The sequence below is a fragment of the Topomyia yanbarensis genome, chromosome 3 (assembly GCF_030247195.1).
Source record: "Topomyia yanbarensis strain Yona2022 chromosome 3, ASM3024719v1, whole genome shotgun sequence".
NCBI classification, from domain to species: Eukaryota; Metazoa; Arthropoda; class Insecta; order Diptera; family Culicidae; genus Topomyia; species Topomyia yanbarensis.
Genome location: NC_080672.1, coordinates 128,862,258 through 128,878,751, shown reverse-complemented (window position 1 = coordinate 128,878,751; position 16,494 = coordinate 128,862,258). Strand labels below are relative to the sequence as shown.

The 16,494-nt window shown below is 34.5% G+C and overlaps 4 protein-coding genes across 4 annotated transcripts in view; 2 read left to right on the top strand and 2 right to left on the bottom strand.

The window, feature by feature from the left end:
- Positions 1-7,199, bottom strand: part of LOC131687205 (uncharacterized) — a 39,505-nt gene extending 32,306 nt beyond the window's left edge. Inside the window, exon 1 of the mRNA XM_058971257.1 lies at positions 6,853-7,199. Coding sequence (XP_058827240.1) covers positions 6,853-7,159 — 307 coding nt within the window. The 5' untranslated portion in view covers positions 7,160-7,199. The remainder of the gene's footprint in view (positions 1-6,852) is intronic.
- Positions 7,200-7,456: 257 nt separating this feature from the next.
- LOC131692163 (histone H3) lies at positions 7,457-7,896 on the top strand. The gene has a single exon (XM_058979041.1). It carries the CDS (start codon positions 7,478-7,480, stop codon positions 7,886-7,888), a length of 411 nt encoding a protein of 136 aa, XP_058835024.1. The 5' UTR covers positions 7,457-7,477; the 3' UTR covers positions 7,889-7,896.
- Positions 7,897-10,190: 2,294 nt separating this feature from the next.
- Positions 10,191-10,565, bottom strand: LOC131690697 (histone H2B-like). Its single transcript, XM_058976629.1, has one exon. The coding sequence runs from the start codon at positions 10,563-10,565 to the stop codon at positions 10,191-10,193; it is 375 nt and encodes a 124-aa protein (XP_058832612.1).
- Positions 10,566-10,799: 234 nt separating this feature from the next.
- Positions 10,800-11,232, top strand: LOC131691961 (histone H2A). The gene has a single exon (XM_058978752.1). The coding sequence runs from the start codon at positions 10,835-10,837 to the stop codon at positions 11,207-11,209; it is 375 nt and encodes a 124-aa protein (XP_058834735.1). The 5' UTR covers positions 10,800-10,834; the 3' UTR covers positions 11,210-11,232.
- Positions 11,233-16,494: the final 5,262 nt, after the last annotated feature.

Genomic DNA, 16,494 nt, shown 5'->3' with positions numbered 1-16,494 from the left:
AAAAATAGAGAACAGAAGGAAATTAGATCCAGTATATTCAGGTCCATTTATTATAAAAAACATCCTACATCCCAACATTGTAATAGAACATTGTGAGACAAAAGAAGAACAAACTGTGCATAAAAATAGAGTGATTAAATAACTACAAATCTAATTTTATTACGATTTGATAAGACTACTGTGGTTACCTTGAATTAATAAAATTAGAATAAGCCTAACCAGCAGCATGATACTAGCTCAAAAAAAACAAGAAACTGAGTGAAACGGTAAAAACATTAAGCCTGCCAATGCGTATCATTAGTGGTAAGACCTTGAAAACAACTAAAACCTACAAAATATTATATACAGAAAATCATATATTTTCATCCTCGTAAAAGGAAGGGAACGATTGCATTACTTTCAGCACTTGCCGAGAAGTGCAAAATTTAATTATTTAGAAACAAAAAAAAAGTAAAAAAAGAAGAAAAGAAAAAATGAAAAAAAATATTATAAAACTAAGATATGATTTTATAGGCATCTGGAGTGTATAAAATGATTTCACCTGAAGTCTCATCATTTTCTGTAGGGGATAGGTGTGACGTCCCACTAATTAAATTATACCGTGCTATATAAAGTTCGACTGTACTCAATCGAACTTTATATAGCACGGTATAATTTAATTAGTGGGACGTCACATCAGGGAAAGCACAAGTGACGGTTAAAAAATATTGTTAGTTTGGAGTAAGCAGTTTTGTTAGACTATTGTTTTAAAACCTTTAAATTTTACACGATTCATTGCAAAATTATGATCTAAAAGATGGTTTTGTATTCATTGCAGTTTTCAAGTTGCTTAAAAAATTATTCCTGATCATTCGAATTTCTACATATGACGAGAAAATAATAATTTCGTATCTAATATGCTTCACATGATTAAACTAAATCGTAGAAAATAGTCAAATAGTTAATTTAAAACAAACACTGAGCAATATCAATACAGCTAATTAAAAAGAAAGATGTTTTATCTACATATTGAATTGTAATTTGTGTGTTTTCTACCAACCAGGAATCGGATTTTTTAGTTTATACTTATGGGCATTAAAATGGGAAACGATCAACCCAAAGACTTTGAAACTAATCTTTGCCTAAGTCTCTAAATAATTTTACTGGAAAATTTCACGTTAATCCACTAAATCTCTTATTAGCATAATGAACAATGAGATAACCGTCATTCCGATAATTTGTTATGACGATTCCGGTCACACCGGAATTAGATAATATGTTCTCCCATTATGCCCATATTTCTAATCGATTAAGAATAGCTCACTAATAATTTGCGTATACATGATAGAGTAAGGTGGGGCAAAAGTGCGCACCTAACAGTTTTTGTAAAATAACTATTGGTAGAAAAGCACTAGAAAATCGGCATGATTGCAAATTAATACTCTCATCACACATCTTCAGAATGTAATACTAGATATCTCTTGGTGTTGCTTGTAATCCGAGAAATAATTATTTTCTTATGAATGCTCAAATGCGCACTTTTGCCCCGTGGTCGGGGCAAGAGTGCGCATAGCACGGGGCAAAAGTGCGTACTGATTAAATAGCCGATTTATTACCGCCCATAAATTAAACTAATCAATTTTAGGATATCCATCCCCTCTTACTCTTCCTTCATAACTAAAAAGTACTCCTCCCTCTGCCTCGGTTGATGTTGTTCAGTTTTCCATTATGTTGAAAAAACTTGGATGTTTCATCTTTTAGACAATGTCGTTCATGATCATGATAGTTGGGTGGATCACTACAAGAATTCTTGCGAATATGCTATTTATATTAGAAATACATCTTTATTTACGTATTCATTGTTTTTTGTTTATTTTTTAATTACTCTGAGCTTTCGGAACTTTATATTGTCCCTTGGAACCAATTATGCTGATGCTTTTGTTCCTAAACCGCTCATATCAGTCGTAATTTGACCGGTAAGCTCGCAGTTATTGAAGATGCTGGTCCCTTCTTTAAATAATGGAAGAATTAGTTCAATTTTTATATAAAAAGCTTCATTCGCGTCTTTTTATTGGGGCGGATATGCTATGCGCACTTTTACCCCACCGTCAGTTTTTTAACTTATTAAATTGTTACGAAAATTACTGAATTTTTTTCATCAAATCAAATATATCTCGCAACAAACCATATGTTGAAGATTTTTAGGATACTGTAGTTTTATAGATCCTGATTTATTCAAACAGCCAATTTATGATTCCAAAAATTCAAAAAATTACATCAAAGCAGCAAAAAAATGGTCCTTCTCCCTTAATTTCAAGCCACTATATTCAAACCTTTCATGCTTATATGTCCGATTAGTTGACTTAATGATACACTAAATCCATACAGAGTTGCCAGGTTCTAGCGCTTGTGTGCTTCTAAAAGTCCCATGCGCACTTTTGCCCCAACTTACTCTATTAAACTAATGGGACGTCTACTATCAACTAGTGATGGATTCTTGCCTGGTTTTTAAAACCTAACAACCTTAATTTCGCGCCATTCATAAGAAAGAATATTTTGTGATATGAAAAGAATAAGTAAATTTAACCAATATCTTGTAGCTTAGAAAGAACCAAGGGGTGAGTCGCAAAGTAATACACAATAATTTCACTCGTTATCACACGTATTGCACATTGAGGCACACTACTGAAAACTAGAAAACAGTCAACAAAGTGTAACTAAATGATCACAGCAACCCGTGTTTTTGTTTTGCTGAACACCATGGTAGATCGCGGCACAGGCTATCACGCTGATTGTTTGCAAGCACAACTCGATTTGTGCTAAGCGACTCACCCTTTGAAAAGAACGATAAATTTTATTTTATCTAAGCCACAGGAAGTATTCTTGCGTGAATTCCAAGCAAAATTTATTTCCTCTAGTGAAAGAGTAGAACCCAGATGAGGAAAAGGACGGGAAGTTATTTGTGAAAATATTTAAGAATTTTTAGGAACGAAATCGGGAGAAACCTTCGAAGCAAATTGATCAACCAAATCTTCAGAATATTTAGAATTTGATATATCAGAAAGGTTATAATTACGAAGGCTGTGGACCATTATTGTCGACATTGAACTGTTCCTATCTAAATGTGTAATAAAATTTCTCCAACAAAAAAACGATTCTTCAATTGTATTTTCCGTGTAAAGATAGCTTGCATTTTGCGATAGTATAGATAATAATTTGCTAAACCAGTTGAACGAACTTGTTTGTAAGGCAAGGATTCAGATTCTAGATTTCATTCTGCATCCCACCAAAATATAGGATTTTTTTAAATATTTTTTTACCTATAGGTTTTTGGATTTGAGCTTATAATAAACATTGTAGTATAGTATCGCAAAACCATTTATAATTATACAGAGTACTTAACGATCTATCAAATTTATGGATACCCAAAATATAAAATCTAAAAATTTTGACCAATCGATATTTTTAGTTAAATATGTTGATATGTATTCAACACAATTGTATAAAATAGAAGAAAATTGAAAATTTATTAGGCCAATAAATTACCAATAAATGGTCACTAGCATTCAAATCTCCAGCTACATTCCAAGAACAATTTAGGCTCAAGTTTTTTGAACATAAAGTAATATCATCAGCTGAACTTGTTGCTGAGGGGACTGCAAATTCTAGTTGGTGGGCCATCATTTAATATAGCTAAATTGAACTCATCAATAATATCTAAAAAAAGAAAAAAAAGTGTCTTTCACATCCCCAGGAAGAACTTTGAGTATTGAAATCGCCAAAAATAAAATATGGTTCCGGAAGCTTTTATTCTATTGAATTCTGAATATGAAAGATTACTGTTCGGCGGAATATGAATAGATAAAATGGAATATTTGTATCAATTTAATTGATAAGCCTACACATTCAATGGAATTAGATGTAGGAAGATTTAAAGTACAATACTCAATATTTTGACGAATTCCAATGATAATACCACCAAATGAATCGTTTCGGCCTTTCCTAAAAATATTGAAATGAAGAATGCCAAAGAATTTCGTTTCATTTAACCAAGATTCGCAAATACAAAATATCTATATTATTATTTACAGTCAATGCTTTTAGTCTATCAATCTTTGGTAAGATGCTTCCACTGTTCCATTTAAATTCATATTATTTTTTGATAAATGGCCAGCCATTAAAACGATTTGGAATTAAGTTTTTTCAAAAGTCACTTAAACCTAAAAAAGTCGAAATACAGTAATGTTTCGATTACATCACGATCGGTCTGTATTTTATCGTGATATATTCAAAATAAAACAAAAGTAATAAAAAGTTAAAGTTAGTCAAAAGAATAAATCATAGTAGGGTAATGAGCCCATTTTTGCCATGTTTTTATTATCACACTACCCATTTGAAGCCGTTGGTTAGAGACATGAGCGGATAATTTTCCCCACACAGCTTCACTTTACTGTTTCATAAAGTTGTTGAACCACCCAAAGCTAAACTTGAAGAAATCTGGCACGTTACCCGATCAGAATGAAATAACAAGATTATAACACAATTTTTGTAACATATTGTGTTATAAATAGTTAAAATAACAGAAATTTAAAACAAGTAATAATGCGAGATATAATTTTGAAATATTTCTGTTATGTGTTTCTGATCGGGTAAGGTTTTGAACAAATATCATGACTATTAAAATCAGTGGATTCGGAGAGATTACGATTCAGTTCTCAACATCCATAGAAAAAATTCCATCTCCAATTGTTGATGTTGTCCTTTCAAAAGAAAAGGTAATCAATTCAACAGAAAATGCATATCTCGGCATACCTACCATATCTTGCGAATTTTGGTTTTCTCATTATTTTGATAGATTTTCCTGCGGATAACTAACAATTAAACGAATAAAAAAGAAGTTGATTTGTTTACCCAATACCCCAGAGGGCCCCTCAAGGACACGGCAAATAAGAAGTTAAAACTAAAATTGGAATCGGCCGAAGGATATTTCGGCACTCCTAGACATTGCAACAACATATTTGGTAAAATATGATTTCGAGATCATTCACGTTTTAAGTTTTGCACCACGCACTCCGTTCACGTTAAGGGACAAGATGAACAGCGCTATAACTTTGCTTCTACTACTTAGACATCTATAAAAATTTCAGATACTTTCTTAAGAATCTATACTTTAAGATAAAAGAATAAAAAAGTTCGACTTGTTGACCGACCTCATCATATATAAACTCTTAACAAAATAGTCCGAAACCCAATAATAGGCTCATTACCCTACATGTAAATAAACAAATTAATTGTAAAAAAATCCTAAAAGTGCCAGGACACAATATGTGGCTTAATTGGGTCAAAACGTAGTGTGCCTTGTCTGTTTTTCAAAAAGCGTGATATAATCGAGGGTGATATAAACGAGTATTGATATAAACGCATAGTGATATAATCGAAACATTACTGTATTTTCAATAATTTCACTAATAATAGATTTTGTTGGGTTGTGGTATGATGGTATGTGGTAGATTTTTTCTAAGTATTAATTTTTTGAAAACCTGGAATTTCAGAAGTTGGTTTGAGGGAAGGAAATTCATTTCGATTATTAATGTAAGGTCTCGATATATTAGTATTTTCTTTTGTTTTATACCGTGAGTTGCTTCTTCTTCTCTTAACGGGAGAAGGATAGTAACTACAACCAGGTTGAAAATCAGAAGGAATATTTAAATTTCCGTTATCTTTAAGCATATCAAATGAATTTTCTGTTGTAATTATTGATGAGGAAGATTTCAATAATTCCGCATATGTATATTTACTCCTATTTAGTGTTTTCTGATAGAGTTTAGTTTGGCAATCCTTATAAGGGCATTCATTTAATATAGAATGTTTTCCGTGGCAATAAGTACACGATTCTATGCTCATTTTATAAGATGTGCTATGATCATCAGTACTAGTCTCACGTTTTATTTTATTCGAGCTAAATTTTTCTGTGTGACTAAAGAGTTGACATCGTTTGCAATGCATCACTTTAGGAGTGATATTTCGAACATTAAAAATAACATTATTGACATACAGATAGTCAAGAAGGGCAGATCCTTCAAAAGTGACAAGTACTGCACTAGATGGAACGAATGGTTAATCACCATTTTCATTTAATTGTTTATATAGGTGTTCACTATATACGATTTAGACAGATGAAATTTTCTCATTTTAAATACTCCCAAACCACAATCAATTATATTATCACTATCAATTACTTCGTCAAAAATTTCTCCAGCAATCTCAACTAGACCGCATAGAATATAAACTCGATGAATGTTAGCAAAAAAATTGGATGTGAATAACAAATTTGCCTCATCATAATCAGAAAAAAATAATTCTTAGTTCATCCAAACAGATTTTTTAATCAATTTTCTGATTTAAATTATTTGTACATTTTTGTCGAAATAAGGAGAGCATCAATAGATTTTCCCTTTTTCCTGATATACACCGAAATTGGACATTTTGCTGATAGAGGATATTTTTATAGGATGTTCCAAATTTTGCCAATTAGGTAAGTCCTCTTGAGAATCAGAAAGGTCAAAACAACCATCCGGATCACCGTCCATGTGAGAAATATTCAATGGATCGCAATAATTTTAAACACAACACAAAATTAAAATACACACCAACAATAAAAACAAAAATTAGCAATACAATACGTATCTTTTTCGTGAATGCTATATTATATATTTTTATAGTTCTGTAGAAATTCATTAGACACGACAAACTACTGTTGCCTCATTTTAGGAAAAAGCGTAAGGAAATTTCAGAATAACTCTAAACTTTGCGTTTGGCGGCCCTGAAAAGGGCCTTTTGTATTGATTACTTCCGTCATGGATTATATTTAACCTCCAAAACCGTACAGTGTGCGTCCCTGGCGTTTCAGCGCATAGACGACATCCATCGCGGTGACGGTCTTTCGCTTGGCATGTTCAGTATAGGTCACAGCATCACGGATAACGTTTTCCAGGAACACCTTCAGCACGCCACGAGTTTCTTCGTAGATCAATCCAGAGATGCGCTTCACTCCTCCACGACGAGCCAGACGACGAATGGCTGGTTTTGTGATTCCCTGGATGTTATCACGAAGAACCTTACGATGCCGCTTGGCGCCTCCTTTGCCAAGTCCTTTACCTCCTTTGCCGCGGCCAGTCATTTTTGTATAGCAGAGTGAAAAGTTGTTATACTTCGAAGCGAACTTTCGAAACTGAGATAGAGTTTGCCTGTTTGCAAGCCCTTTTATTCTGTTTCCAAATGGATGCTACTTCCCATACAAACAAACATCTATTTCTGATTCCTTCATTCTATTATACTGCAATCTCGTCCCCATTCGGTATTTTCATTTCCCTTGGGTAGCATATGTTGGGTAGTCGAAAAAGAGCGCGCGAATGCAGGTATATAAAAGCGACCGCTTCGAACAAATTTCATCATTTTGAGTTCATCTATATACTGAGAAGACAGCAGAAACCCAACGATGGCCCGTACTAAGCAAACCGCTCGTAAGTCCACCGGAGGCAAGGCTCCTCGCAAGCAACTGGCAACGAAAGCTGCGCGCAAAAGTGCCCCTGCCACGGGAGGAGTGAAGAAGCCTCATCGCTATCGGCCAGGAACCGTCGCCCTGCGTGAAATCCGTCGTTACCAGAAATCCACTGAATTGTTAATCCGCAAGCTGCCATTCCAGCGTCTGGTCCGTGAAATTGCTCAGGACTTCAAAACGGATTTGCGATTCCAGAGCTCAGCCGTTATGGCTCTGCAGGAAGCCAGTGAGGCTTATCTGGTTGGTCTGTTCGAGGACACCAATCTGTGCGCCATCCACGCCAAGCGAGTGACCATCATGCCGAAGGATATCCAGCTGGCCCGTCGCATTCGTGGAGAACGTGCTTAAATTTGACTTTCGACTGACATCTGCTATATTTACAAAAGGTCCTTTTTAGGACCAACAATCGCTCTTGTAAGAGTTATAATTTGAAATATTTTGTATACTAGATAATGAGAAAGTTTCATCGAGATTCTTAAAGAATAAGATATCCACTATCTGTTGTTAAAAAAGATTAAACCGGTGCCACGTTTAGTTACCGTGACGTGCTTTCTATACACGCAGAAAAATGTATTGTAGGTACAACAATATTCTGGTTCAAGTTCAACAATAATTATTATTATGTCAGAGCTAATAGTGTATGTTGTTTGAATCAATCCCTAATATTGTTATTTTTACAATAACATCCGCGTTTGACGTTTCTTGATTAAAACCACATTTTTGGTTGAATCAACAATATTATTATTGAAACGATCATTATTATGACATTGTTTTAATGACGTATACGCGTTATGCTCTACAATACATTATTGTTGAAATAACATTATAATAAAATTAAAATATGTGCTTTGCCCATTTATACTTATTTATTTTTCATATGTAAAACTATTATTTAGCATTTTAGCTTTATTTTAAAATAAGTACAAAATTTATTTACTTATGTTGCGGCATTTTCCGAAACCCATAGAATCGAGTTAAAACAAGGGGAAGCTTCTTCATTTTTCGCTAACGAACTTAAGTAGCTGGAGATTGCGCTGAAAGTTTAAAATAAAATGTAGCTTTGAATATATTAAAAAATAAGTGTTAAACTTACGGTTGACTGATTCGTGCTAGCAAATGAACATTTTTAATTAATAATTCACATCACAACATTTCTCCTAAAGCTACTTCAATCTGAATAAAACAAAAATATAATACACGCTGATTTGTTACCACGTAAGATCAAAATAAAATCAAATATAGTTGAAATAACAATAATATTGTTAATTTAACAATAAAATGATATGTATTCAATAAACTAATTTATTGATCCAACGATAGAATGTCGATCGGAATCAAAAGTGAAAATTGTTGGTTTAATCGTGCGAAATTTCGCTGCGTGTACGATTGCCAATCGCGAAACTTTCGCAATCCTTATGAATTTCTGTCTCAATATATTATGGATGATAGAAAGTAGACACACTATCGCAGTCCAGGTGCAGACGAACAATCTCAATGATGGATATCTGCAAATGATCGTGGGATGCTTGTGAGATCATTACATATTAATGGTAGATAAAAGCAATTCCAAATGATGCTTAAAAATGCTTAACTACAACTACCTGGGACTAACTGATATTTTATACTAAGAACATTTGGAGTTGGTTATGAACAATTTCATAAAATGTCTTAAAAGCACTTTTGCTTTTAGAACGCGTTTTTAGCTAATTGTGAAACGGTTTTTTGTGAAGTAAATTTTTATACTGCCTGTCATCGTTTATCATATAAGCATTTTAGAAATGAAACTATCGTGAAGAGACAATGTTAACATTTACTAAAAGATGTGCATTTGGATGATGAAAATGGCTGAATTAGGATACGAATTATTATCCCACATCCACCTTCTTCGCTAGGCGGCCGCCATTCTGAATTAACATGCCGTATTGAACTGCAGAGAGCTAGCTGCATTTTAGTGAAATTTTGCATTGAGGGCCTGTAGAACGTTGTGTCCTTTGGAGTGATCAGTCCACAGATATACTTTATGTCGTAAGCCCCGCCCATGCTCGTTGCGTTGGCTGAAATTCGATTTTTCATTGCACATCTGGTACATATATTCAATTTTCGTTCCTTCCCAACATTGCTAACAAATTTTTTTTTTGTTATTTTCGGCAAATTTAAGACCATAAGAAAAACGATAGCAATGGAATCAAAAGACGGATAGAGATTCGACGTCGGCGGTAAAACATGATACTGAGTTATGCTCTATCAACGACTATGCGGTAAGCTAGGGTGGACCGCCCAATTCCTACCAGGAGATGGTAAAAGATTCATCACATTTCCTCCCGATCATGTCCATATGAGCCTACCTAGTCCTAGTATTTCGTAACACATATGATTGCACAGTAACACATTCGTGAAAATTATCATACTAGCGTTCTAAAGTCTTGTTCCTAAAGTTAGCGTTCAATCCTCGTCATAAAGACTTTTGAATTATAATCTTAACATTCATACAACAAGTGTTCTGGTGATTTTGATCAACTGAACCTATTCTAAATTGACTTTTAGATATTTTTTATTTAAATGAAGCGGAAAGTTTCATTTGATCCTTTTGCAATAAATTGATGGCCCTGAAAAGGGCCGATTGTTTTGGATGCAGTGGGGTCAGAAGAATTTACTTGGAGCTAGTGTACTTGGTGACAGCCTTAGTGCCTTCCGAGACGGCGTGCTTGGCCAATTCTCCTGGCAGCAGCAGACGAACGGCGGTCTGTATCTCGCGGGAAGTGATCGTAGAACGCTTGTTGTAATGAGCCAGCCGAGATGCTTCGGATGCAATTCGTTCGAAGATGTCGTTGACGAAGCTGTTCATAATGCTCATGGCCTTCGAGGAAACTCCGGTGTCCGGGTGGACTTGTTTCAACACCTTGTAGATGTAGATAGCATAGCTTTCCTTCCTGCGTTGCTTGCGCTTCTTCTTATCTCCTTTCACAATAGCCTTCGTTGCCTTGCCGGCTTTTTTAACTGCTTTTCCGCTTGCTTTTGGTGGCATTTCGACGATAGTGTGTTATGCTTTCGGGTGGTTGAAAGAAACTGATGTTAAAGCGACGTATGCTAGCCTTTTTATATGCGAACAGAAAACATCGGATGCTCGTCCCCTTTTTTATGCTCGTCGCATATTACCCTCATAGCCCTACCCGCGTGGTGAATAATGCACAGTGAGGCGGGTATATAACGAGGGTTGATGCTGGTGCCTAGCATCAGTATAGCTGTATTTCTGCTGGAAGTTACTTGTTTATTCGAAAAAACACATAACACAAAATGTCTGGACGCGGCAAAGGAGGCAAAGTTAAGGGAAAGGCAAAGTCCCGTTCAAATCGCGCTGGTCTTCAGTTTCCCGTTGGCCGAATCCACCGTCTGCTGAGGAAGGGAAATTATGCCGAACGTGTGGGTGCTGGAGCACCCGTCTATTTGGCAGCTGTAATGGAGTATCTCGCCGCTGAAGTTCTGGAATTGGCAGGAAACGCTGCCCGTGACAACAAGAAAACCAGAATCATCCCACGCCATCTTCAGCTGGCCATCCGCAATGACGAGGAGTTGAATAAGTTGCTCTCCGGAGTAACCATTGCCCAGGGTGGTGTGCTGCCGAACATCCAAGCAGTGCTGTTGCCCAAGAAGACCGAGAAGAAGGCCTAAATTTAAACTGTGACACGCATCAAAACTAAACAAAAACCGTCCTTTTCAGGACGAACAAATTATTACGATAAAGAAAACAATTGAAATTAATTCCAGCGAGAACAACAAATTTTATGAAGATCGGAAGATTTTTTTTATGTATATGTGTCCTCCGTCAACTACATCTAATGAAGACGCTGTGTTTTCTATCTTGAAGCGCAGAACAAAATGTAAAGTGAATTATGTATCTATATTAGACCGGCAACAATTTTGACTTTTTTGAACACTATTAAATCAAACGGTAATTGACTTCACATACCACTTGTCAAATATGAGCTTTTTTCAAAAACTCTAATTCACTCACAAGAGTTTTCAGGTTTGTGTGAAAATATATGAAAAATAGGCAATTGAAACAATGAATTCAGTACAAAATGCCAGTATCATCTTATGCATCCCAAAATCTGCAGATATAGCTTAAGGTGTAAGGATCAACATTACCGAAGACTGCAAATTGATCCAATTTTGCAGTACAAAGATATTCTCATAAAAAGTTGTATATTGCCTCTCTTACTCGCACATGCTTAGAATAGGAAATTTCAAAAAAATTGGTTTGTCTTCAAAGTTAAATTGCTTTTTAGGGGAATCAATATGCGATCTTCAACAAAGCTATTCGTTATAAAATAAACTACGCGACCATAAGTTTTGAGGTACGCAGAGATACTGTGGATTTTTTTTATTGGAATTTAAGTTTTTATTTCCGAGTGTCCTTATATATGTTGCTATAGAAACTTGAAATCTCTTGTGGGTGAACTAGAGTTATCGAAAAAAGCTCATATTTTGCATATGGTTATCATTGCCAATTACCAATCGAATTAGCAGTGTTCCGAAAAAAAAGTCAAAATTGTTGCCGGTCTATCCTATATTCAGTTTTGCGACCGCTCCAGGTAAAAACAAGCAAACAATTTTAGTAGATGAAGCAAAAGTTTGTACAACCGTTTCTTTGAGTTAATCGTGTAATAGTGTTTATATAAGAGTTGCATCATATCGTCAATTTTGGCGCAATAGAGGCACAACTCAAAATCATCGAATGCTCAAAATAAACGTTTGAAACATTGGATTCTAAAATAGCGAAACATTTTCTTGTTCCAAACCATTTCAAATTGCACATAGTACACTATCTTGAACTTAGTGGCGTATATGTTATAAAACAAAATTAAAGTTCTGCTTTTAATTCTACGCTATTTACGATAGTTTCACAAGAAGTCTAAGAAGGCGAATTTGCCACAAAGTTTTACAAAAATGACTAATTCTGTACAGTCTATCTTCCAAATTATTAAGATTGTTGCCGAAATGTTGCACAGATAACGCCAATCAGATACACACATCGTTTCATCAAATCATTCGAAAGACATACAAAGGGAAAGACCAAAATAATTTGGTTCATTGAGCAAATAATTAACTGAAACTAAGACGCGGCCTTTTGATTGGGTGTGTTTTAAGAACAGTTTTGTCTTTTCTTTGTCGGAAAATTATCAGTCAGGAGCTGCAGCAGCAACTTCAGTAGCGGTTTCAGCCATTTTATCTTACCTTTGTAATTCCACTCAGTGTTGCCACAATTAAATCTGTACCGGGAGTTGAAAAATCTTTTCCATCTGTACTCTTCAATAGAAAAATCTGTACCGGATTCTGTACCCAAACAATAAGGTTGTTTTAAAAAAATCATTTTTCTTATAGATATTTTTCATTTGGGGAAATCAACCAGACATTCTGACTCGGTTGTTTTATTTGAGCTGGAATTCCGCAAGAAACTAATTAGAATTCCGAATGAGTTTGACTGGGTAATGTCAATACAGCGTAAATTTGTTAGTTGGGTCATGACTGCGCCCCAACTAGCGAATCGTATCCGTTAATTGGGGCAGCTGACAGCTGGCAAATATTACCCGAGGGAAAAGCTGATTTTTTGTTTTCTTTCAATAAAAAAACAAACTGAAATATTTTACGGTTCACAAAAGTTGGGTGTTTCTTTTCAGTTTAAAGTTGATTTTTGTGACAAAATATGTCATTAGTGTTCTTTTTTCCATCAATTATTTTTTTGATAAATTCCTTCACATAAAACAGAAAAGCCGATAAAGCGCAAGCTTACTACGTTGCCACTAGCTAAAAATCATTGGATAATGTGATTGAATACATCAGATATGACCTTCAAAAGTTAGTAAACCTACATCTCTGTGACACAAACTAATTGATGCTAAATGGAAAAAGCGAAACATTTAACACATTTATTTCACTAAAAACTAAATACACTAAATATGAATTCAAAAAAAATTCCATTGAATTTCAAAGTATGCTTTTTTCTTAGATCGCCACAGAAATCAACCAATAAGCCCCTTGAAATCGATGACATTCAAACGTCAATCAGTTTTTGACTGTTAGTTTTGACATAAGAGTGTCTTTTAGTTGGGGCATGCCCTAGAGATGTGATGCATTTTTAAAAATCAGCGAAATTAAATGCATTTCTTTCCATCAAAATAGAAATTCGTAATGCATTTTGCGTTGCGTGCAATGTATTTTGCGTTGCCTGTAAGACATCAAAACCCTACAAAAAACAGCTCTACATTCAATAAAACAAAAGCTCAAATTCTCTCTGCTACTTTGTGTGCAGTGGCGGCGAGAAGCTGAGATGGGGCTGGTAATATATTTAAGTAGGATGCAAGAAACCTGCTTGCAGGAATTTAAATAAAGCGAGTCAGAGTAAACGTAGGTACTCCGAGAAAATTTGCTCGGTTTTCACTTACACATCATCCTTTTGATTTGCTGGAAGCAGATTTCTCGCATATCACATTCTAATGTCAGCTTCAGTTCAAGCTCAATACCAGCACCACTTCAGATTCGTGCCATCACTATTGTCTAACTCAACGTATACTTGCTGTTTACCGGGATTCATCGCACGATTAAAATATTTTACCTTGCTGTCATGTAAAAAAATCTGTACCAATCTGTATTTTTTTACAAAAATCTGTAATCTGTACCGTACAGAATCTGTACCAAAAATGCTTAAAAAATCTGTACCTTCCACTTGAAATGAATGCGAATGTTGGATTGTAAAATAATAGGTATGAAATTATTGCGACTGGCTTGCTGGTGCTCGATTTCGTCGGCTCTGTCAGGGAAAGCACAAACGACGGTTGAAAAATATTGTTAGCTTGCAGTAGGTAGTTTTGTTAGATTATTGTTTTAAAATCTCTAAATTGCACACGATTCATTGCAAAATTATGACTAAAAGTTTGCCTTGTATTCGCTGTAGTTTTAAAGTAGCTTAAAAAATATTTCTGATCATTTGAATTTCTACATATGACGAGAAAATAATAATTTCGTTTCCAACATGCTCCACATGCTTACACTAAATCGTAGAAAATAGTCAAAAAGATAATTTAAAACAAGCACTGAGCAAAAAACAAGCATATATCTACATATTGAAATGGAATTTGTATGTTTTCTACCAACCAGGGATCGGTTTTATTAGTTTACACTTCTGAGCATCAAAATGGCAAACAATCAAACCAAAGACTTTCAAACTAATCTTTGCCCAAGTCTCTCAATAATTTCACTGCAAAATTTCATGTTAATTTACTAAATCGTTGGGTAGCCTAATGAACAATGAGATTATGTTTTGCCTTTCTCATATAGAAAGGTTATGCAATCACTCTGAAAAATGCCAACCTAATCCCGGCCCGGAGGGCCGAGTGTCATATCCCATTCGACTCAGTTCGTCGAGATCGGAAAAAGTCTGTATGTGTGTGTGTATGTGTGTGTGTATGTATGTGCGTATGTGTCAAATAATGTCACTCATTTTTCTCAGAGATGGCTAGACCGATTTGCCCAAACTTAGTCTCAAATGAAAGGTGCAACCTTCTCATCGGCTGCTATTGAATTTTGGATCGATCGGAATTCTGGTTCCGGAATTACGGGTTTTAGAGTGCGGCCACACAGAAATTTCTCATAAAAACTATAGGAAAAATTAAAAATAGAATTTTTATTTTTGATGCTAAATGTATTCAAGGTGCATAAAACGTCGAGATTTGATGCAAACACGAAAAAAATTTGACGAAGATTCACTTTTTTGGATTTTGCACATTTTTGCCTTTCTCATATAGAAAGGTTATGCAATCACTCTGAAAAACGTCAACCTAATCCCGGCCAAATTTTTTTTTCGACTCGCTTAAGGTTTCTGGATTTTAACAGGGGCGTAGTTGATGGTTTACGGACAGGGGTTACACTCCCCCTCTACTGTTCACTCCCCTCCTTTAAAAATCTCCTTAAATCACCTCTCAGACCACCACCTCATACCCCTCCCTTTCAACCCCATCATCTTTAAACCACCACTGTATTACAAAGCATACCAATTTAAGCTGGGGAGTCGTTCGTTCATGGGACTTTCGCCCTCCTCACATACCCATCCCCGCATGACAAAATGAGTTAGCAAGCAGATAACATTGATCTAATGCTGATTAGGCTAATGGAGTATGATATTTTTTTGTTTCAAGTGTTTCACCGTCGACACGTAGCTCATGAAGTTCGTGGCTGGCATGCCATTGTGTATAAGTGCAAAGTGTACTAAGAATGTAATGGACATTTCCACAATTATGTTGAACATAAAAAGCCTCCGTGCCATAGTTTAGAGAAATGAGAAAGGCACAATTGCACCGCTAGGTAGATTAAAACAGGTTTTTTTTAATCAGTGCGGTGTCCTAGCATTTCATTCCATCATTAATTTGCTATGGCGTTGGTCACACCGTCATTTTGATCTTTGAGTATTTTAAACCACTATTTATTTCCTGAGCAATCAAAAGCGAATTTCGCGTTTAAATTTTTATTATTCAATCTGTTTATTTAACACGTGATCTTTGCAGTGGTATTTATTGCTCAAAAGAGGATGTACGCTGAAAATACACTTTTCTGATTGTTATATATATATATATATATATATATATATATATATATATATATATATATATATATATATATATATATATATATATATATATATATATATATATATATATATATATATATATATATATATATATATATATATATATATATATATATATATATATATATATATATATATATATATATATATATATATATATATATATATATATATATATATATATATATATATATATATATATATATATATATATATATATATATATATATATATATATATATATATATATATATATATATATATATATATATATATATATATATACCTTTTTTGCGCTTTTATATTTGGTACA